We start from the raw sequence: 22,711 nt of genomic DNA on the forward strand, positions 1-22,711 counted from the left end.
ATATTCATATTCATGTTTTTACTCTCAACACTTCTGACATCAAATGCGTGGTGTTTCGCACACCACCAACAAATTTTTCAATTATCCGGAAGTCATTCCTGACACTAACTACCTGAAGTTAGAGCAAAGCATACAGATTAAGGGGCTGAGTCCCACAACACTTCAGGTGATAGCTGCAAGTCCCAGTATAGCTGCCACCTATACTTCTGACCAACATGCTATATAGATCGGGAGTTCCCATGACCCCCTCCTCACATTTGATAATTTGCTTGAATGGCTCAAAGAACTCAAACAGTTTACTTACCAGTTAATGCTAAAGGATATAATCTAAGGCCAGCCAGATGGAACATACTTAGGGCAAGATACCACTCTGGAAATTCCAAGAAGTTTAGGAGCTCTGTGTCAGGAGCCAGAGGCAAAGATTGAGTATATATTTCTTATTATGCCACTTGTACATAAACAGGAACTATGCAAATTCATCTATATATTTAGCAAGATGAGAACCAAGTTTCTCACTACTAGAGAAGGGAAGCATACATGTAGGAAAAGGGGAAAGCTATGAAGAACTCTATGTTGAACTGGAATTAGATCTATCAATGTGAACTTGTGGCTTCTGATATATACAGATAGATATAAATACATAAACACATGGGGTGCCTGCATGGCTCAGGTCATGATCCCAGGGTCCTGGGATTGAGCCCCGAGTCGGGCTCCCTGCTCAAATGGGGGCCCTACTTCTCCCTCTCCCTCTGCCCCTCCGCCCTGCTCATGTGTGCTCTTTCTCTCATTCTGCTCTCTCTCAAATAAATAAAATCTTTTAAAAAAAAAAGTGTGTATACACACACACACACACACACACAGAGGCACAAACACTCATACATACATATAAATACTTCCTAACTCTTCACTAATAAACCTGGAAAAGTGATGCCCCAGTAGCCGTGAGTACACCTTGCTTTCTGAATCCTATTCTACACTGTAAGAAACCTGCTTCCTTGGAGAAGTGGCTGGTCCAGGGCCAGGGTGGGGAACGAACATCTCGTGCAGAAAATAAGGACATCATCAAAAAATGATAGGGACATGTTAATAAAAAGGACACAGAAGGCAGCTTCTGCCCCAATCTGGGACAACTGTTAAGTATTTCATAGTAAAAAGGTTTTTTGAGGTATTAGTGTATCTATCACATAAAGACAAGAGGAAAAAAACTCTGTTGTGTAATAGTTAGCTAAGTACTGGTTGTTAAAGAAGTCGTTTTTACTTGTGAAGAGGGTTAAAGATGACAGATGTTTAAAACAGTAAACTAAAATAAGATACTCAAGCAGAACACATATTCAGTAAAATCTGTGAAAGCCTATGTAATAGTGGCATTTATTTCAAATACAGAAATTTCACTTCTATCCTTGTAAGAGGGACAGAAAATGGTCAAGGTTCTCCCCAGCAGAACACCACTATGCCCCACCCCCACAACTTATGTTGGAGGGGGAGGGGTATCTCTAGAGACAAATTAGCTGGTACAAATGCAACACAGACAATTTGTCCACCAAAAGCTATATGTAAACTAGCACCTCCATGTAATAGGATGCCTGGTCAGGCAGAACAAATATTTAAGTTGAGAGTCTACCGTTTTAAAATTGCTGGTGGCTTTTTTTGTTCTGGCAGAAAAGAGCAATGCACCTGAGTGTCACCGTCTTTGTTCTGGGAAGAACCACTTGAGTGGACCTTCTCAGCAATGTAATTGAAGCAAATAGGTATCTTTTGCCCTAGAAAAGGTACATAGCAGGCTCTGTTTTTGACTTGATAAAAGCATCCGCACCAATAATATTAAATGGTACTGAGCTGAGAGAAAGTGTGTAGAAATATGCAAAAAAAACCTGACAAAAAACAATAAAGGCTTTTGGTAAGCATGCAGACTCCAAGGCCTTTCCTTTTAAGTTTATTGTTATTAGAAACTCTTGACAGACTTAAATGACAATAATGCAACTTACCTTGAAGGAAGAGAAAATGAAAGCCTAAACCTGTGCCTAGGATGAAAGAGGGAAGGTGAAAACCCCTACAGACCCAGTTACTCTAACAAAACAGGAACATTTTAAACAATCTGCCATACTTTGGGGCCAGATCTTATGTGCCCAAGTATGGGTTACCCCCAGTATAACAGGGTAAGGAATTGTCTAACTTCGAAGAACCATTTTAGTCTAAAGAACATCCAGGAAGCCAGGCCTACGGGATGATATGCTTATTAGTCTGTCCTGGTGTATACACAGGCCAATAATATCAACTGATACAGTTTTAGTGTTTTGCTAAATTAATATGAAGTCTTGATGCTTAGAGAAGAAAATCTCATTTATCTGAAAATCTTACTGGAGGTAACATCTTATTTCCATAACAATACCGAATAAATTAATCATTCCAGAGGATTTCAAAACATAATTATGTAATTTAAATGAGATTTCTACTTGGAGCTCATACAAACAAGAGAGCTAAATCCTTCTCAATAGCATATATAATATGTCAAAGTACACAGTGAAGAAAAAAAAAAGGTAAGATCTTTTTTAAAAATCAAGGAAAAAAGTCCATTCATTCCATCAGTATCAAGAACTAAACTAACAAACTATAACTTCAATCTCCAAAGTAAATAAAACTAAGTCCTATGGAAATTACATAATAACAATTAACACGTTGATCTATTCATTAAGTACTCCAATATCCTTAATTCTGCTTTCCTGGTTGAGTAAAATAGCATTGGTACCTAACAATTTTAGGAATTTAGGAATTTAATTAATTTTTACCAACAATGTTAATACTTGAAAATGAACAATCTTTATAAATAAAAGTTGCTGAAGACCACTGACAAAAATCCTACTAACACTAAGGCATTCAATTTATCTCTATTTGATGGAAATTTGATACACACACACCACAGAAATACCGATTTACCTTAAATACTTAAGTCTAAACAGAACATCCTGTGATAACCAATGAATGTAAATAGCATCTAAAAAACTCTGAACACACCAAGAAGTTAATTAAAAAGATCCTGCGATCTCCCTCCTTATAGAATCTACATATAAATACTGGCTAAAAGAACATTTAAATAGAGATTTATTTCATGAAGTGAAATATAAAAGGTGTAAGATGCAAAACAATGAATTATAATTGCTCAATAGGGCAGAAGGACTTAGAATTCCACAAGAGCTCAAACTCTTCTTCCTGGTTTAACTGATATATTCTGCAGTGGAAAGAACAAGATATGCCATGATCTTGCACAAGTTATTAAACCTGAGTTAGTTTCTTCAAGCATAAAATTAAGAAAATATCTGCCTTGTTTGGTGCCTGTTGCAAAAAAACGCTCTCATTAGGTAGGTATTATTGATTATTACTACCTTTCCAGATTAATTAGCAAGGAACACTTTGCAAAAAAAGGCCTGAAGAAAGGTATGCAGTATTTAGGTCTTTTGTTATAGAAAAGTCCATTTTTACCACATTCTAGAAACAGTATAGTAATTCAGAATCTTTCTTGTAATAAAATTGTATTTGAAATCTGGCTGTTTCCTCAAGTGAAACACAAAGATGGTCATTACAGAGAGATGCTCCCTTATAAAGTATGTATCACCATACTATTATGTAAATGAAACATGAAGTCCAGAGATTATAGGAGAAAAACAAACTGTTTAACCAGAACATTACTTCCAATGAGTATTCTGGATACTAACTGGTACATAGCATGAAGTGTGGAAACTTATTTGGACTAAATCTAACTATCCACAAAAAATAACCAAAACTAAAATAACTGGCTTAGAACAGACCCTTAAGACAGATATTGAGGCAGAGAAAGCAGAGAAAATACTTTATTTCAATGTTTTTAAAGACCTTTCCTTGCTTATCTATCCATCTCATCCTTGATTATACCTTCTACTTAGCCAATCTTTCTTGCCCCATACTCATTCAAACTTGTCTAAATAAAATAGCCTAGTCTTCTATCTCTAGTTCTTAACCTTCCTCAGCCATTCCCTTAAATCCACTGCAAATTTTCCACTATTCCGAAACTGTAAGATTACCAAATACCTGGAGCAAATGTGACATAATGTTAATCAGTTAATTCTGCATGTATATATGAGTTTGTGATAACAACCTTTGTATATCTTTTCCCAAAAAAGGAACTATTTTTACTTTATTAATACAGAATACTATTTTTAAAATATGTAACTTGAGTTATAAAAGCAACACACTGTGTGTGTGCGTGTGTGTATTTTAAGAGGTGGGGCAAGGCAGAGGGGCAGAGGGAGAGAGAGAATCCTAAGCAGGGTCCACACCCAGTGCACAACCGACCTTAAACCTGAGATCATGACCTGAGCCAAAATCAAGAGTCAGACACTTAACCAACTGAGCCACCCAGGTGCCCCCATATTCTATGTTCTTTATGGTATGTAAATTATTCATCAATCAAGCTGTGAAACACACACACACACACACACACACGTCAACCCAAGATCTAGATACAGCATGTTCCAACAAATTTCCCGCAATGATGGACGTGCTGTGTATCTGTGCCATCCAGTATGATAGGCCCACATGGCTTTTGAGCATTTGAAATGTAGCTAGTGTAACTGAAGAACTGAGTTTTAAAATTTTATTTCATTTTAATTAAGTTAGCCACAGGAGGCTAGTGAACGGTACATAAATCTAGGGTATTACCAGCAACTTACATCTACCCTTGCTCACATCCCCTCTCTTAGATAATCCTGAATTTTGTTAATAACTTAATAGCCAAACGCAAAAAATTTCCAAAACCTAACTAATCTCTACAATTCTTTTCTAGTCCTTCTAAAAGCTATTCTCCAAAATTACAACTACGCAAATTGGACTTCTCTACTATATTCCTTTCTTAAAATTTTATTCCCTTGCTACTGCCCTTCTTCTAGTGTTCTACTTAGTCCAACCCCTTGGCTCTTTTTTTTCCTTTGCCCACACATTAATTATTTCTACTCTGTCCCAGGAAAATTATCCTCCCCTGTCTCTTCCTCTATTTTTCTCTATATATTTATATATATCCTTACCCTAGATGATCTCATGTACTTGCATTATTTCAGCTATGACTAACATAGACATTTGGGAATCTATAGCTTTACCTTGGACCTATTCTTTGAGCTTCAATAATATATCCAATTGCCTACAGAACTTCTTCATGGAGGTTTCACAAGTACCTCAGGCTTAATATATCAATTTGAATGTATCTCCACAGCCTTTCCCTTCCCCCAAAAAAACAAAACCCCTAACTCTTTCTTATTCATTCCCTCAGTTGACAGCACAATCATCTATCCCTACCCTTTTATCTGTGCTTCACTTTTCCTCCAAATGCCAATCCATTACTAACCCTGAATATTTTATCTCCGAAATATTTAGATTCCTTTCCTCTACTACTGCCCGCATTCAGGCTGTAGAAATCTCATACTCATACCCCTAACTAAACTCTACACATCCCTTGTACTCCTTAAATCCATTCTTCATAATTACTTCTACGCAAATCTACTTATCTTCTTTGTTTATAATTCTTTATGTTACCCTTCACTGCCTATAGCCGAGTATTTGTGGGGGGGGGGTGTTCAAAGAGCATGTAAATATAAATATGATAATGATGTCTAGAAATTCTTCAACATGTTAAAGAGATGACCTGTGCACTTCCCAAATTTATCTTAATCCACAGTGACCTACCAGTCCAAGTAAGGAGAGTATCCACATAGAGACAGATATATCAGGTTATTTAGCACAAAACTACTAACCATTAAGATGATCTTGTCAGGCATTCCTGGGTGGCTCACTCAGTTAAACTTCTGCCTTTGGCACAGGTCATGATCCCAGAGTCTTGGGATTGAACCCCACACCTGTCTCCCTGCTTGGCAGGGAGTCTGCTTCTCCCTCTCTCTCTCTCTGCCCCCCCCCCATGCGCTCTCTCGCTCAAATAAATAAATAAAACCTTAAAAAATAACAATAAAATGATCCTGTCATTATCCCAAGCACGCTGTTTACCTCTACTAATAGAGAAAATGTGCACTTCAATAATGATTTGATATACTAGTTTCACCTCTGTTTGGTTTATATATTAGTTTGCGTTTAATTAACACAAGACCATCCACCATGCTCATACTGACCAAAAAAAAAAAATCATCTGTCTCTGAGAAGCTGAACCTTGGCTGCATAAAAGGCAATTATTTCTACAGAAATAATTAGTGTGGTTTTTCTTAACTAACCTGAATATGATGATTATACCAACTAGATTTCTAAACATTCTTTTTTTTTTTTTTAAAGATTTTATTTATTTATTTGACAGAGATAGAGACAGCCAGCGAGAGAGGGAACACAAGCAGGCGGAATGGGAGAGGAAGAAGAAGGCTCACAGTGGAGGAGCCCGATGTGGGACTCGATCCCAGAACGCCGGGATCACGCCCTGAGCCGAAGGCAGACGCTCAACCGCTGTGCAACCCAGGCGCCCCACTAAACATTCTTTTTAAAATTATTCCTAAATTTTTAAATTTCTTAAGAATTCTTGAATTCCTAGAAAAACTGTATTTGCTTGTGATGACTAAACAGTTTACCTGAGGATTCCTTCCTCAAAATCATTAAGCACATTCATTTAGTATAGCACACTTAATATGTCAATCTTGCAACACCAAGATTCAAGTCACAATGTCAAAAAGCAAATTCTTTATGAAAGCCCATCTGAGGGGTGCCTGGGTGGCTCAGCTAGTTAAGAGTCCAACTGGTAATTTTGGCTCAGGTCATGATCTCATAATTGAGAGGTAAGTTGCATGCTGGGCACAGACCCTGCTTAAGATTCTCTCCCTCTCTCTGCTCCCTCCTCAAAAAAAAAAAAAAAAAAAGCACCTCTGAAAAATCTAAATTAATATAAATTAAAGTGGAGATATGATCAACTATGTCAATCACAAAACCAAGCAAATTATTGACATCATTCTTCTCATGTAGAATATCAATAACCAAACTTTTAAAAAGTACACACGACAGTAAGTCTACCACCTGGTAAAGACACCATCCTCTCCCCAATAAAAACTCTTAAGAAGAGCTTCTAGCAACTTCTTTTCAGTGTGAAAAGCTGCTCCCCTTTGTCTTAAAATTTGATAAAATTCTTGGGGCACCTGGGTGGCTCAGCCGTTAAGTGTCTGCCTTCAGCTCAGGTCATGATCCCAGGGTCCTGGGATCGAGCCCCACACTGGGCTCCCTGCTTGGTAGGAAGCCTGCATCTCCCTCTCCCACTCCCCTTGCATGTGTTCCCTCTCTCGCTGTCTCTCCTGTCAAATAAATAAAATCTTAAAAAGAAAAAAAATTGATAAAATTCCTGAAACTGAAAAACCAAAAAGCTCCTAAAACCCAACTTTATTTTTTCTAACTAGAAACTTTATTTTATTTTTTACTAATTTTTATTTGGATTAATCCAGTTGAGGTCAATTAGGAAACGGTGGGGAAAGAGGAGAGAATCTGTGTCAATATTAGAATCTGGATGAGTGCTATTCTCTTCCAGATATTTAAAATTTTGCTTTTTAACTTTTACAGAGCTAAAAAAGTAGTGAACAAAGCAAATATATCATCTTTCCAACGTAGCTCATTAACTCAAACATTATAATTCCAGTGCCTTTTCCCTAATTTTCTATTGCATGTCCTAAAGCCCATCTTTAAGAAGTTTAAAATATTCAATTTGAAACAAGTGACAACATAAAGCCTTTCAAAATGGATTTTTTTAAAGCACCATTATTCTTTTATTATCTACAACACTTTACAAAGTACCTTCACATAGTTTTTCAGTTATCTTCAACAATCCAGTTAAGTCCTATTACTAATAAATCAGCATTACAGATTTAAGTTCCTTACTCAGGGTCAGATAATTGAGTAACAGAGAACCCAAATGTTCTGCCTTAGAAGTCTTTTCCATTATACAGTATTACGTTATACTATAGTGAACTCTCCAAATACAAGATTAGAGAATCTGCTGTGGACCAAAGAAAGGAAAGGAGTATGGATAAAACAACCCTGAGATCTACAACTATTTCTAACTTAGAAAAGAATATAGTATTTATTAAAGTATATTGAGACTCTACTTATATCTTCAACAAGCTCAAGGACTAGTTAAGGAGACAAAGAATATAAACAATTGCGAATCATTCTGAAGAATACCATAAGAACGATCCCAAAAGGAAAAAGATATCAGCAAATTCTGGAAGGTAATAATTCAAAAAGGCTGGCATTTGAGAAAGTGATGGGTCACGAAATTACAAAGGTAGGCAGAAGACAGGTAAAGCTAAAGAATTTCAAAGCACTGATGACAACATGTTCAACTCTAAAGTTCCCCCTGTAAGAACGATAGCAACAGTATGAGTTTTACTACGTGAATTTTCAAGCATAAGTATAGACAAATCAAACAAAATGTTCACAAATATCCTCAAAAAGACAGCCTAAAAAGATGCTATATCATCAGTTAATACTTATGTGCTAGGCCTGTCCCAAATGTTTTATATTTACATAATTCATTTAGCTGTCACAACAACTCTATAAAGTAGGTACTCTTATTACATCCCATTTCATCGACAAGAAACTAGCACAGAAGTGCCCAAAATGACACCGTCATTAGCAGAGTCAGGATTTGAATTCAGGCAGTTATGTTCTTCATGACTACATTACACTGCAGAAAATAGTACCCTCTTCAAATCTAAATTGAGGTCATGCATGGTAAGTCTCACCTATTCCTGCACACTACAGTTGTCCTGTTAAGAAAAAAAAGAAAGAAAGAAAGAAAAGAAAACCAAAAAATTCCTCAAATAAAATGCAAGATGCTAAAAATAAACAAACACAAAGTACTGGTACAGAAAAACCGAATAACTATTATGAATTTTTCATGTTATGCTAACATTTTCAGAAATTATAATTTGAGCATAACCACTCTTACTACTTTCACAGCTTTAGCTAAAAATCTTAAAAGCTACTAGAAAACCCAAATAACAGATTTAGAATAATTTCTGAAAATGAGAGCCCAGTTTTAGTTGATTGTTTCCATAGAGATTAAGTAGAATGACTTTCAAATGACCAGGATCTTATACTAAAACAAGAAATTAACTCAATCACTATACAATAGATTCCTCATTTGTTTTACACAAAAACAACCTTATATAGGAACAATTTTGATACTTAAGATACTTAAGATGAGAAAAAAAGTAAATAATAGACAAGGAAAACATTTAAACCCTTAACACTAAGAAAAATCATTGGAAATCAACTTAAATTCTCAATTCCTGTACCACAAAGGTTACTTCCTACAGCAATAAATTTACGTTTATTTTAAATCATACCTAACCAAAGTTATGCTGTCTTTAATCCCATTCTGTCTTGTTAGGAGGGAAAAAGGATTACTTCAAACAAGTTACCAAGCATTCTTTAATTTGCACAGCAGCAACACTTGAGTTATCTCAAAGTTCCCCACACTCATCAGTGACTCTAAGACAAACAAAAAACCCTCCAAAGACTATTCCCTGAAATCTTGTTCCTGGGACTGAAAATTACTGAAGATTCTCATCCTGAAAAACAAGGAATTTGGCACAAATGTAAAAAATAAAGGAAAAAAACCCATCAATATTCAAATGGAAAATTCAGTTCAGGAGTTATTTTAAGAACTAAAGCAAAGAAAGAAGTTATGGTTTCTTAATCACAGAACCACATTGCTAACTTTTTATAAAACAGTAATAAAAACCTGTACAACTGAAACTAATGTAACATTGTGTGTCAACTATACTTCAACTTAAAAAAAGAAAATTAAGTAAAAAAAAAAATTAGTATCATACACTCATGCTGAGACATGACCTTTAATTTACAAAGAAAAATAAATAAAAGAAGCCAGAGCAAAGCAAGCACTAAGAACACTGGAGCTTAAACAAAATTTGACTTCCCCTTCCAAGTTGATCTGGAAACAATCTCATCAATATACAAAGCGAATGTATCAAGTTATCAAGTGAACTCTATTTAGAAGCAACCTGGGGAGAAATGTACTTTAAGTAAAATCATTTACAAATCTGTGTATAAATACGTTTTCTTAAAAAAATTATGCTACATTTCTTAAAAAACTAAGATCCTTCCATAGAAAAGCAATGTAAACGCTGCAAAGTTCTGCAATAACATTTTCTGACCAAGGCAACTGAGTATTAAAATTAAGACATGTCATTTGCCTAATAAAATGAAGTAAAGAAATCTGTAAAGATATCTGCATCTTAAAAGATCAAAGGTAGAACTTAAGATCTTGTGGTATCAAAGTAGTATCTACTATTATTTATTAGGAATTGATACCTGTTTTAATAGATAGCTATGCATACTGTGACTCTAAAAATTAGCTTGATGGAAACAGGTAGGTTTGTATACCACATTCACTCATTCTCCATCCCAAAAAGCCTATTTATACATTTGAATTGATAAAATCAATACCCAAACCAAAGTATTGAATTTGCTAGAGCTATAGAATTCTGAAGAAATCTAACAGTGACTTCCACACCAAAATACAACTGCCTCATTTGAGATGTACTAATTAGCCATCTACTAGACTACAAATGCTTTAACATTTCCCAAATCACTAGATCCTAACCAGTTGTTTTTAAGATTTTATTTATTCATCTGAGAAAGAGAGCACTGAGAGAGAGAGCAGCAGACTCCCTGCTGAGCAGAGAGCTCAACTCGGGGCTCAATCCCAAGACCCCGAGATCATGACCTGAGCCAAAGGCAGACACCCAGCCAACTTAGCCACCCAGCTGCCTGATCTAACCAGTTTAAAAAATTTTCTTTACCAATCTAAGCAAGTCATTTACCTGTTCCATGATTTCTGGTTCTTTATCAAGTAAGTCGATGGGCAGAATAACCTAAGATCTCTTCCAATTTTAATAAACGAAGATTTTTAACTCAACCACTGAATACAATATTTCTCCTATCCTCCTACAGAAAAATATGTATAAGTATACTTTCAGTGAAAAAAGCTTTGCTTTCTTCCCAATGCTTTAGTAATCCCTTGACTTATCCTTTAATTTGTATCCAAAGACAAAAGCTCAAACATTCACCAGTGAATAGGTTATCAGGCAAATGTCCTGGTCAAGAAACCAAAAATATTGCCCAACTACTGCTATAAAGGATCCTGGGGCTAGGAAAATCACATTTTAAAAAAACAAAATGAAAAACTGTATCAACCAGGCCAAACAACATATGAAAGTTTCTAAACCAGGGTACCACTCAATGAGCTAGTATTTGGTTCTGCAGCCAAAACCTCAACTGGCTTAAAAACAATATGGTGATATTATAACATAAGGCATCAGATATTCTTTAATTTGACCATGCCCATGTCTAGACAGAGAACAAAAATCCAAAAAGCAATGAGGTCAAAGAAAAACTGAGAAGCTTAGACAAAATTATTATGACATCAGACAAACTGATTTTTTTCCACTGTATCATTAGTTCCAAGATAAGTAAACTATCAAAAAATGGCAGATGAAGGGCGCCTGGTGGCTCAGGTGGTTGAGTGCTTGCCTTTGGCTCAGGCCATGATCCCAGAGTCCTGGGATCCAACCCCACAACAGGCTCTCTGCTGGGGCAAGGGAGATGTCTGCTTGTCCCTCTCCCTCTGCCCCTCCCCCACACCTTGTTCACTCGTGCTCGCTCAAATAAATAAGTAAAATCATTTTAAAAAATTACAGGTGATTAAGGAAAACACACATTACATTCTGGTAAGTCTTCAAAGTTAAATAATTGAAACAAACAAATTAATCCAGAAAGTGCTCAACATTTACTTGGGTCCAGTCTTAAGAAAGTAAGGTAACCGATTAAAAAAATGTATCTCTAAAGCACCTATTCAAATGTAAAACCTTACAAAAGAATAAAATCGAGGATCAGCAGCAATAGGCACCCCTGGTAAAAAGCAAAAAAAAAAAAAAAGGTTTTCTCGTGTAAACAGAATTTTTGGCTGGAATCAGTTTTGGATATGACTGACCAATAGGAATAAAGTTACAGTTTGACAAGATTTTTTTTTTCAAAAAGGTCTGCACCCTTTCCAATATAAACCACCATAAAATCGAGTAGCTTTTATTTCACAATGCCTTTGAAGTTCTACATTATTTACTGTAAAACTTAAGAAATTATGTTCCTAAAGAACTTGTCAGTTTTTAAGTTCACTTCCTTCCACATGTTAACTTCCCTTCACATTTGATATGGCCTTGGTCATTTGGAAGGTGACATTCAAAGGGTTAAGTGCTAACATATTAGTTCATGGATAAAATAAACTATTCAGTTACTTTCATATCCTATTTTGATCCATTCGGTCCATTTTCTTGACAAGAAGAATACGGATAACGGCATTTTCCCTGTATATTGTAACTGACTTTTTCATTCAGTGGAACTCTGCTTCTTCCAATAACCTCCATTCACTTCCGGATGAGGGCAACATTCAATCAAGCGCTACACGTCAAGCAACAAGTTGCCCAAACCTAGTTACTTAAACATAGAATACACTTGTCAACCAGAATGACACACCATTATTTACACCATGAAAGCCTCCCTGAAATGTTAAAAGCAAAGCACTGTGAGTCCTTTGGACTCTTCAAAAAGTTTGGCTTAAAAACCTTTCATAACGAGTTTAAAATAACCACAGTGACATTACAACTTTCAAAGCACTTACACAGTTTTACATGGGCTCTTGTACTAGTCACCGTTTAGTGAATGGGGTGAAGACTTCCTAGTTTTAATTTACGCTGTCAGATAACTTCTAGCTACCAAAAGGCTTAAGCATCATTAGGTGGAACATTATCAAACACTTATTGCACCCTTCTGGTCCGAAGGCATTTATCCAGAGAAGAAAGTCTTTTTTATAGTTTATATTAAATGCCTGTGCAATCACCAACTAAGATACATCCTAAGTAAGGTCATTCAGGAACAAGGTCGTTTTCTTTTAAAAGTACAGCCTGATCTCAGGGATGGAAACTCGCATGTAACACACCAGCAGCTCAACAGTGCAGTGCCTCTGGTGAGACTGAAATGCACAAGGCAAGAAGACTCTGTACTTTCCTAACTCAGAAACTTTCCCACTGTAGTATTCCAAGTTTCCTGCCAGACACTAAAACAATAACAAGTAGGTAATGCGTTTGGTACTAAGATGATTTTCACTACTCCCCCCCACCCAGTAGCAAACCTCTTTGGCAACCAATAATTCTTATCCTACGTAGGTCATGCCCCAAATTCTAGTTTGAATCTCTTTCAAAAAAAGTTGGCCTCCCAACCCCTCCCACCCCCGCCCCACCCCCCGCCGGAGCGAACAGTTAAGAGAATGACTTGTAAAGGAGGCATTCGATGAACTGGCTTCACCGAGCCAAACGTAGATCCAAACCACCGTAAAATAAAGAAGTGGGGCTATACCTGCAGTTCACACCAGGCGACCTCCACAGTAGTTTCAGTGTCCAGACCTTTGTAGACGGTCTTAAAGGAGCCTCTGCCAATTTCGATGTCAAACTTCAGAAAGCGGCCATCATTGGACATTCCCACGGCCTTGGTCTCCAGCTCTTCGATATCATCCTGTTGCTGGCTCCGTTCCTCCTGTGGTTCCTTGGCGCTGCCGCCGCCGCTGCCGCTTCTGGCCGACGGAGGCTCCTCTTTGCTCCCCACATGGTTGGGCTGGGACACTTGGCGATCTCTGCTGGTACTGCCGGGGGCAGTCGCGGCGGCAGTGCCCGCGCCGGGGGGCTCCCCGGGGGCGGCAGAGGCGGGAGGTAGCTGGGCTACCTGGGCAGCGGCGGTGGCGGTCAAGGTCTCCTCGCGGTGGGGCTCCGGCGGACTACTCTGCGGCGCGACCGCGGAGACTGTGGGCTGGGGGAGAGAAAGGGGAAGGCCCGGCAGTTCCAGCGCAGTGGCGTTGGAGTCGCAGATGACGCTGCGGCGGAAGAAGCGGTGCTCGGTGGTGGTCGTGGTGGCGGCCGCGCCACGGCTGTCCTTGTCCATAGTGTGGCGGCGACGCCGGTACTCCTCTGTCCGGCCGGTCCCAGCGTCGGGCGCCGCGCTGCCCAGCTTCTCCCCCACCGAGGAATCGGAGCTGGAGCCATTCTTGGGGGAAGGCGCCGGCGGCGAGAGGAACAGGGAGCTCGGAGTGCTGCTCTGCTTCTCTGCGGCGCCGCCAGACATGGTCGGTCCGCAGGAGCGAGGCGAGCGGGCTCGAACTTGTGAATGAAGAGAAGGCGAGGGGCCGAGGCCGAAGAGCGGCGGAGGTCCGCGGGGCCCGCTACTAGGGCTCCCGCTCCCGGCGGGGTCGGATGCACCCGGACGGCTCCTAACTCAGCACTGACAAGCCGCCCCGAAGGAGACGCGGGCCACTGGGCCCAGTTGCGGCGGCTGCTGCGGCTCACGAGGCGGGCTCGTCGGCGGGCGGTCGAGGAGCTGAGCCACGGGGGTTAGCGCCGCACGGTCCGCATCCATCCTGCGGCGAGCGGCGGCCGGGAAGGCTGGAGCAGCAGAGACGCCGCAGTCATGAGGGGCAGGGCAACGAGCCGGCACCGAGTCGAGGCGGATGCGGCGGATGCGGCAGCGCTCCGGGTGCCCGCCGCCGCCGCTTCCCGAGCTGGGCGGGCTAGGCCCCGGGGGCGGCGGCAACGCGAGGAACGGACGAGCACGGACTCCCGAGCGGTGGCAGTCCCAGAGCCGAAGAGGGTGGGAGGGGCCGAAGAAGGCGAGGGAGGGCCGGCCCGGGGGCTCCCGGTCAGTCAGTCAGTCGGTCGCCTCCTCCCACACGCGCCCCCAGCTAGGGGGACCAGTCTCACAGGGCGCCCATCGCCCGGACGGGAAGGGCCGAAGCCTCGAAGCCTCGGTGCCTGAGGAGCGGGCCCCCCCTTCCCCGAGGCCTCCCCGCCTGCCCCGGGCCTGGCAAACCCCCGTCTCCTCCCGGGCCGGTGCCGGGGGCTGACGGAGGGAGGGAACGGTGGGGAGGGGAGGGCCGCTCACCGCGGGGCCCGAGCTCCGCTGCTTCTCTGGGCCGAGAGTAGAGGAGACCGAGAAGACTGGGTGAAGGGGATTAGGGAGAGGAAAGAATAGTCACCCCCACCAGGCGCCTTCTGTCACCGAAGATGGGGGTGCAGAGTGGCCGAGTGTGGAGAGACGCGTCCGCCCGGGAAACTCTCCGCGCTAAATGGCGCCGGGAGTCTGAAGCCTCCACACAGCCCGCTCGGACCCCGCCCCCCGCCGCCCGGGGCGCCCCACCCCCACCCTGCTCTCGGGGCTCTCGCGCAGGCGTGCTAGTACCGAGGCTCTCTGGGATTTGTAGTTTTCGCCTTGGAGGCGTGAAAGGGATTGGGGAGGAGGGAGCCTACGACTTCCGTGATGCTCTGTGGTTGCTTTATCCTGATGCCTCATGGGAGTTGTAGTTTTCTTTGGAAACCGCCCCTTCTGGAAGGCTGATGGGAGCGTCACCGTGGGTCGCTAAACCCCATCCTCAAGTCAACGCTAGCTAGGAAGAAATCATTATTTAGGATTTAATTGTGGAAAAAGGGCCGGAAGAAAAAAAAAGAAGAGGGAAGCAGGACGAGAGGAGAGACTCCCATCATGCCCTGCTTAGGCGAGAGAGCGCTAAGAGGTTGCCATGGGATGAAAGATGATCTGTTGTTCATCTCTAATGGAGAGAGCCGCAGTAGTGTTGAGTGACTGTAGAGGTGTGGGGGTGGAGGAGGAAAGCAAAGCAAAGAGAACCAGAACCTGAGCCCAAAGAGCCAGAGGGGCTGAAGACTCCTTCCATAGGGTAAAAGAAATGTTGTGAAGATTGTGCATGGGATTAATAGTGATTAAATGGGCTGGGGGAGGAGACAAGAAGTACCTCCTCTCCTCTTCCCTTCCGTAACAATTAAGGCCACACTCTCAGCTCCAGACCCACGATAGATATTCTGGCTCTCAAAGATAGGCTGCCCTCCTGAAATCCAGGATCACAGCGAATCCTTCGCTTTGCCAGAAAAAATTAACGGTGCGGTGAGGGAGGTTTCGAGAAAAGAGAAGGTCCACGTATCTTTGCATCTTAAGAGAGCGGAGTTGACTTTTGCTGTGTAGCCGGTTGAGCTTAATTTCCATCTTTCATTTGCCTGAGGGCTTAGTAAAACAACATCCCCTTTCTCTAGAGATACATGAATGTACACATGTAGTTTATACCGTGGCTTTGGACATAGAGGAAATCTAAATCCATGTAGTTTACAGTAATGGAATGCTTTCCTTGAAAGCATCCTTAGGCTCTCTGGACCCCTTTGCTCCTCGGAACTACTCAAGATTGTACAGGTGATGAGCACCAGGGGGCACCAGACAGAGTGGGAAGCCAGACCAGTCAGATGGCAGTTAAAAGTCTGAGCCCACCGGGTAAGAGCGGGAAGATCTTAAACGTATGCAACTGCAGGAGAGCGTCCTTAGACTCCTGCCTCTGATCAGCGCCCGCTATAGAACGAACTCAGAGGCACACTTCCTAGCCGAGCGCCCCACTAAGAGTATGAGCAGTTTGGAAGCAGCTTGACAGAAGATTCGTTAGCACTTGTTTCCTAGAAAATGCCCACAACTTATCGGGATGAACTCCACCTAGAGAAGATTTGCTATATAATTTATATTAATTCATCTGATGTGTAAAATAGTTACACTATGTTTCAATTTTTTCTCAAAAAGCTGCACTTTCGGGTTTACAAAAAAAAGTCGGTTTTTAAAAACAAAGGTTTAAAAACATGTTTTAAAAACATGTTAGGTTTCATGAAGCTAACAGATTATGAACACTTTAAAATATGAATTCAGTGGGGGCAACTAGAGTACACATACACACTGTCAAGGCCCTTGACAATCATGCCTTATAAACATGTTTTTTTTTTCAACAACAAACAACTGAATTCATTGTAAATAATTAACTGTTGAGGTAAAGCCACCCTTGCCCACCTGACAGCTTTTCCTACTGGTGTAACATTAGCTTTACTATGAAAACAGGTACAACTTTATATTGAATATAACCATTTTGTGTACAATGGTTGGTTTTAAAGGTTAGACTGCTTATTATTTGCCGAGCTCCTTTTTTAATGCTTACCAACTTCCAATTAACATGATATTTTCTGTTACTCATTAATATCCCTAATAGTACTTTTCCTTTCTCTGCCATTTCAATTATCAAATAATTGATCCCCCTATAATCCATATAAAACATCAAGTGGCGTAAATAGAAGCAGCAGAAAAAACTCAAGATACGATGGACTCACTAAGCTCAGAGATTTTAGATCCTGACAGGTGGGTCTATAAGAATAATACCAGTATTTTATTGTCTCTCACCATGTTCTTTGTTCACTTTAGTCCTTGTTCATTTTCTCAAACTGAGTAATGTTTCCATTTCCCATCAATTCACATTTTATGTATACATGGTCCCTGCCATTGGTGACGGGCTAGTAATGAAAGCCAGAAACAGCTTTGATTTAGACAGTGGCTGAACATACAAAATTTACCTTTTGTATGTGGCATAATTCACAGGGTAGCTTCTTGAAGTATAAGGAAAAAATATCATCTTGAGAACATTTCTTTTTTTTTCTCCTTTCTTTCATTTCCTATGCCTATGGATATTTTCAATTTTACCTCCCTGTCATGTGGAACTCAAAAAAGAAGGTAGAGTCAGGCAGTTAAACAATGAAGAAGGGACATTCTTTAAACCTTCTTTTATTATGAATGAGGTAACTGGGAGGGTGGAACTTGCTCTATATCAAAGCATATTGTAAAACCATAGACTAAATGTACGACATCGAGATAAGAGTAGATAATGAAACAGAAAAGATAATACAGAAACAGTTTTGTGTATATATGGGAATTTTTCATATGAGGAAGATGGCATTTCAAGTCAGTGGAGAAGGTTAAATAAACAGTGTTTGGACAACTAGTTATTCATTTGAAAAACAAATCAGGTTCGATGTCTACCCCCGACCCTTCACGAAATGAATGTCCACATAGTTTAAAGACTAAATTTTCAAAATAAGCTCTAAGAATTTTTAGAATCTAGGAAAACATGGGATAGGAAGGCACATCAAAGAACAACCCAAGAACCATAAAGAAAAATATTTGACTATTTCAAAATCAACAATTCTGTTCAATAGAACACAAATGATGAGCTGACAAAAATTTTGAAGCAAAAGACTAATATTCAAAATATATATAAATAACACCTTAAATCACAAAGGATAATACAATCCTATAGAAGAAGGGGACTATTGACACCAAATGACAAAAATAAGCTTTAAAAAAATGGTGAAACTCAGTAACTAAGAAAGTGCAAATTAAAACAAGGTAGATACTTTTCCCTCATAAAATTGGCAAAATTCTTAAGCATTTATAATACCAAGTGTAGGCAAGTGTGTGGAGAACTCATGTGCTATTAACAATAGCATAAATTAGAAAAACCTTTTTTGAGGGTAATTTGTTAGTACTTACTGAAATGTACAACGTGCACAGCCTTTGAGCTAGCATTTCCTTTCTTGGTACCTACCTTCTAGAAACACTTGCATGTATGCACTAACAAATATCTATAAGAAGATCCACTACAGCTTTGCCTATAACAAGAAATTGAAACAATCTGAATGTAGTTAAACTATAGTATATCTAATTTGGGGAACATCACGCAACAGGAGAAGAGAAGGAGGTAGAATATATGTGGTGGCATAAAAAAAGTAAGTGAAAGGGGCGCCTGGGTGGCTCAGTCGTTAAGCGTCTGCCTTCGGCTCAGGGCGTGATCCTAGAGTTCTGGGGTCAAGCCCCACATCAGGCTCCTCTGCTGGGAGCCTGTTTCTTCCTCTCCCACTACCCCTGCTTGTGTTCCCTCTCTCGCTGGCTGTCTCTCTCTCTTCTGTCAAATAAATAAATAAAATCTTAAAAAAAAAATTAGGATGACTTCAAAAAAAAAAAGTAGGTGAAAAACTCAAGTTGCTGAATAATATGTACTACAGCATATGTTGTATTTTTAAAATTTTGTTTCTATATGTATTTCAATGTGCACAGTAAGAGTATGGGCAGTATACAGAAGTATACTTCTGGTGAGTACTCTTACCTATATTGTATGAATTTCTGAATATATTCTCACTTATTGCAGACAATTTGAAAAATACAATAGAATATGAAAGTACAAATCTCCAGCAACATTACTAGCCTTTGAGATATCAGCTTTTGCATTTGACAAAATATTGCATTGGACATTATATTGGACAGCATTATATTGCATACAATGCAGCATTACATTGGACAAAATCCATTCTTGATAAAAACCCTCAACAGAGTAGGGATAGAGGGAACATACCTCAACATCATAAAGGCCATGTATGAAAGGCCCACAGCTAACATCATCCTCAATGGGGAAAAACTGAGAGCAAGAACAAGATAGGGAAGTCCACTCTCACCATTTTATTTAACATAGTACTGGAAGTTGTAGCCTCAGCAAGCAGGCAACAAAAAGAAAAAAATGGCATCCATATCACCAAGGAAGAAGTCAAATTTTCACTATTCAGAGATGACATGATACTTTATGTAGAAAGTCTGAAAAACTCCAGCAAAAAATTGTTAGATCTGATACATGAATTCAGGAAAGTCACACAGGATATAAAATCAATGCACAGAAATCTGTTGCATTTCTATATGCCAATAATGAAGCACCAGAAAGAGAAATTAAGGAATTGATCCCATTTATAATTGCACCAAAAACCATAAGATACCTAGGAAGAAACCTAACCAAAGAGGTAAAAGATCTGTGAAAACTTAAGAAAGAAATTGAAGATCACACAAAGAAATGGAAAAACATTCCATGCTCATGGTTTGGAAGAACAAATATTGCTAAAATGTCTATGCTACCCAAAGCAATCTACATATTTAATACAATCCCTATCAAAATACCACCAGCATTTTTCACAGAACTATAACAAACAATCCTTAACCACAAAAGACCCCAAATAGCCAAAACAATCTTGAAAAAGAAAAACAAAGCTGGAGGCGTCACAATTCCAGACTTCAGGCTATATTACAAAGCTGTAGTCATCAAGACAGTATACTACTGGCACAAAAACAGACACGTAGTGGAACAGAGCAGAGAGCCCAGAAATGGATCCACGACTCTATGGTCAACTCATCTTCAGCAAATAAGGCAAATTATGCCATGGAAAAAAGACAGTCTCTTCAACAAATGGTGTTGAAAAAAACTGGACAGCAACATGCAGAAGAATGAAACCGAACCACCTTCTTACACCATACACAAAAATAAATTCAAAATGGATTAAAGACCTCAGTGTGAGACAGGAATCCATCAGAATCCTAGAGGAGAATACAGCAGCAACCTCTCTGACATCCGCCATAACAACTTCTTACTAGACACGTCTCCAGATGGAAGGGAAACAAAAGCAAAAATGAACTATTGGGACTTCATCAAGATAAAAAGCTTCTACACAGAGAAGGAAACAATCAACAAAACTAAAAGGGAGCCTACAGAATGGGAGAAGATATTTACAAATGACATATCCGATAAAGTGTTAGTATTCAAAATCTATAAAGAACTTACCAAACTCAACACCTAAAAAAACAAGACAAATAATCCAGTTAAGAAATGGGCAAAAGACATGAATGGACAGTTGTCCAAAGAAAACATCCGGATGGTTAGCAGACACATGAAAAGATGCTCAGCATCACTCATCATCAGGGAAATACAACTCAAAACCACGATGAGATGTCACCTCACACCTGTCAGAATGGCTAAAATTAACAACTCAGGAAACAACAGATGTTGGCAAGGATGCGGAGAAAGGGAACTCTCTTACACTGTTAGTGGGAATACAAACTGGTGCAGCCACTCTGGAAAACTATATGGAGGTCCCTCAAAAAGTTAAAATTAGAATGCCCAGGACCCAGCAATTTCACTACTAGGTATTTACCCAAAAGATACAAAAATACAGATTCAAAGGGGCACATGAACTCTGATGTTTATAGCAGTATTATCAGCAATAGCCAAACTATGGAGAGAGAGAGCCCAAATGTCCATCAACTGATGAATGGGTAAAGATGCGGTATAGAGACACACACACGTGCGCATGCACGCATGCAGGAATATTACTCACCCATCAAAAAGAGTGAAATCTTGCCATTTGCAAGGATGTGGATGGAACTAGAGGGTATTATGCTAAGCAAAATAAGCCAGAAAAAGACAAATACCATATGATTTCACTCATATGTGGAATTTAAGAAACAAAGCAGATGAACATAGGGGAAGGGGAGAAAAAGAGGGAGGGAGGCAAACCATAAGAGACTCTTAACTATAAAGAACAAACTAAAGGTTGCTGGAGGGGAGGTCAGTGGGGGATGGGCTAAATGGGTGACAGGCATTAAGGAGGGCACTTGTTGTGATGAGCACTGGGTGTTATATATAAGTGATGAATCACTAAATTCTTCTCCTGAAACCAATATTACACTAATATGTTAACTAACTAGAATTTAAATAAAAATTTGAAACAAACAAAAAAAGCTGAATATAAAAAAGCCAGACATAAAAGAATATATACGGCATCATTTCATTACTAAAATTTTCAAAAATTGCTAATAATAAAATTATGGGATGACTATGAAATGGGATATTATGCAACTATTAAAACGTTTGAATATATTGGAAAATGCTCATAATTTAATAAAGGACAGTAATATTTAAAAAAAGAGATACCAGCCTTTGATATTTAGGTATCATTCTTTCCAGAATGATAAAAAAAATCTATAATTATGTTATAAGCATTTCCAATGTTCTTTAGAAACATTATTTTTAATGGCTACATAGGATTGCATCATATGACATTACCAAGTATAAGTTTATCACATCATCTAGAAAGAATATAAGGGAAAATATTTATAAAAATAGGAATCCCTATCATGTTCTAGGCCTTAACAAGCTCTCACAGGAAGAGATTTATCAGAATCACCTAGGAAGCTATTACAAAATACACTTGTTGGAGTGTTTTACAACCACTACCCCACCCAATTCAGGTGCGTATTTGGTCAGATAATCCATTGCAAGTAGACCTGCACTATAAGAACTGGGTTTTTTTTAAGTCTTCAGGAAAGGAAAATATTAGTAGATGAATTAGTAAATTTGAATTTATTTTTTATTTTTTAAAAATATTTTATTTGTTTATTTTTGAGAGAGAGAGAGAGAGAGAGCATAAGCAGGGGGGAAGGGCAAAGGGAGAGAGAGAGAGAAGCAGACTCCCTGCTGAGCAGGGAGCCTCATGTGAGGCTCGATCCCAGCACCCTGGGATTATGACCTGAGATGAAAGCTGACACTAACTGACTGAGGCACCCAGGTGCCGCATAAATTAGGACTTAAACAAGGAATGAGAAATGTTGGAAAAAGAAATATGTTGGGAAATAGAAAAGACATTTTATAGTTATATCTCAATAGATGCAGAAAAATCATGCAACAAAACTCAACAAATATTCATAAGAAACCCCAAAACTTCAGCTGACCATAGATAAAATGGAACTTTTTCAACATGATTAAGTACATCTACAAAAAAAACTAAAGTGGCCACCAGGGTGGCTCAGTCAGTTAAGCGTCTGCCTTCAGCTCAGATCATGATTCCAGGGTCCTGGGATTGAGTCTCACTTCGGGCTCCCTGCTTCTTCTTCTCCCTCTGCC

At 39.6% G+C, this 22,711-nt stretch overlaps 1 protein-coding gene across 21 annotated transcripts in view; it reads right to left on the reverse strand.

Annotated features, from left to right (window-relative positions):
• The window catches only part of WNK1 (WNK lysine deficient protein kinase 1), a 151,803-nt gene extending 136,584 nt beyond the window's left edge, over positions 1–15,219 (reverse strand). For 12 of the 21 annotated variants that reach the window (XM_048216475.2, XM_048216474.2, XM_048216473.2 and 9 more), the window contains exon 1: positions 13,438–15,215. In XM_048216475.2, coding sequence (XP_048072432.2) covers positions 13,438–14,196 — 759 coding nt within the window. In that variant the 5' untranslated portion in view covers positions 14,197–15,215. Of the gene's footprint in view, positions 1–13,437 lie in introns of all 21 variants that reach the window. The other 9 variants (XM_044385314.3, XM_048216469.2, XM_044385313.3 and 6 more) reach the window with 2 other exon arrangements.
• Positions 15,220–22,711: the final 7,492 nt, after the last annotated feature.

The sequence above is a fragment of the Ursus arctos genome, unplaced genomic scaffold (assembly GCF_023065955.2).
Source record: "Ursus arctos isolate Adak ecotype North America unplaced genomic scaffold, UrsArc2.0 scaffold_26, whole genome shotgun sequence".
NCBI classification, from domain to species: domain Eukaryota; kingdom Metazoa; phylum Chordata; class Mammalia; order Carnivora; family Ursidae; genus Ursus; species Ursus arctos.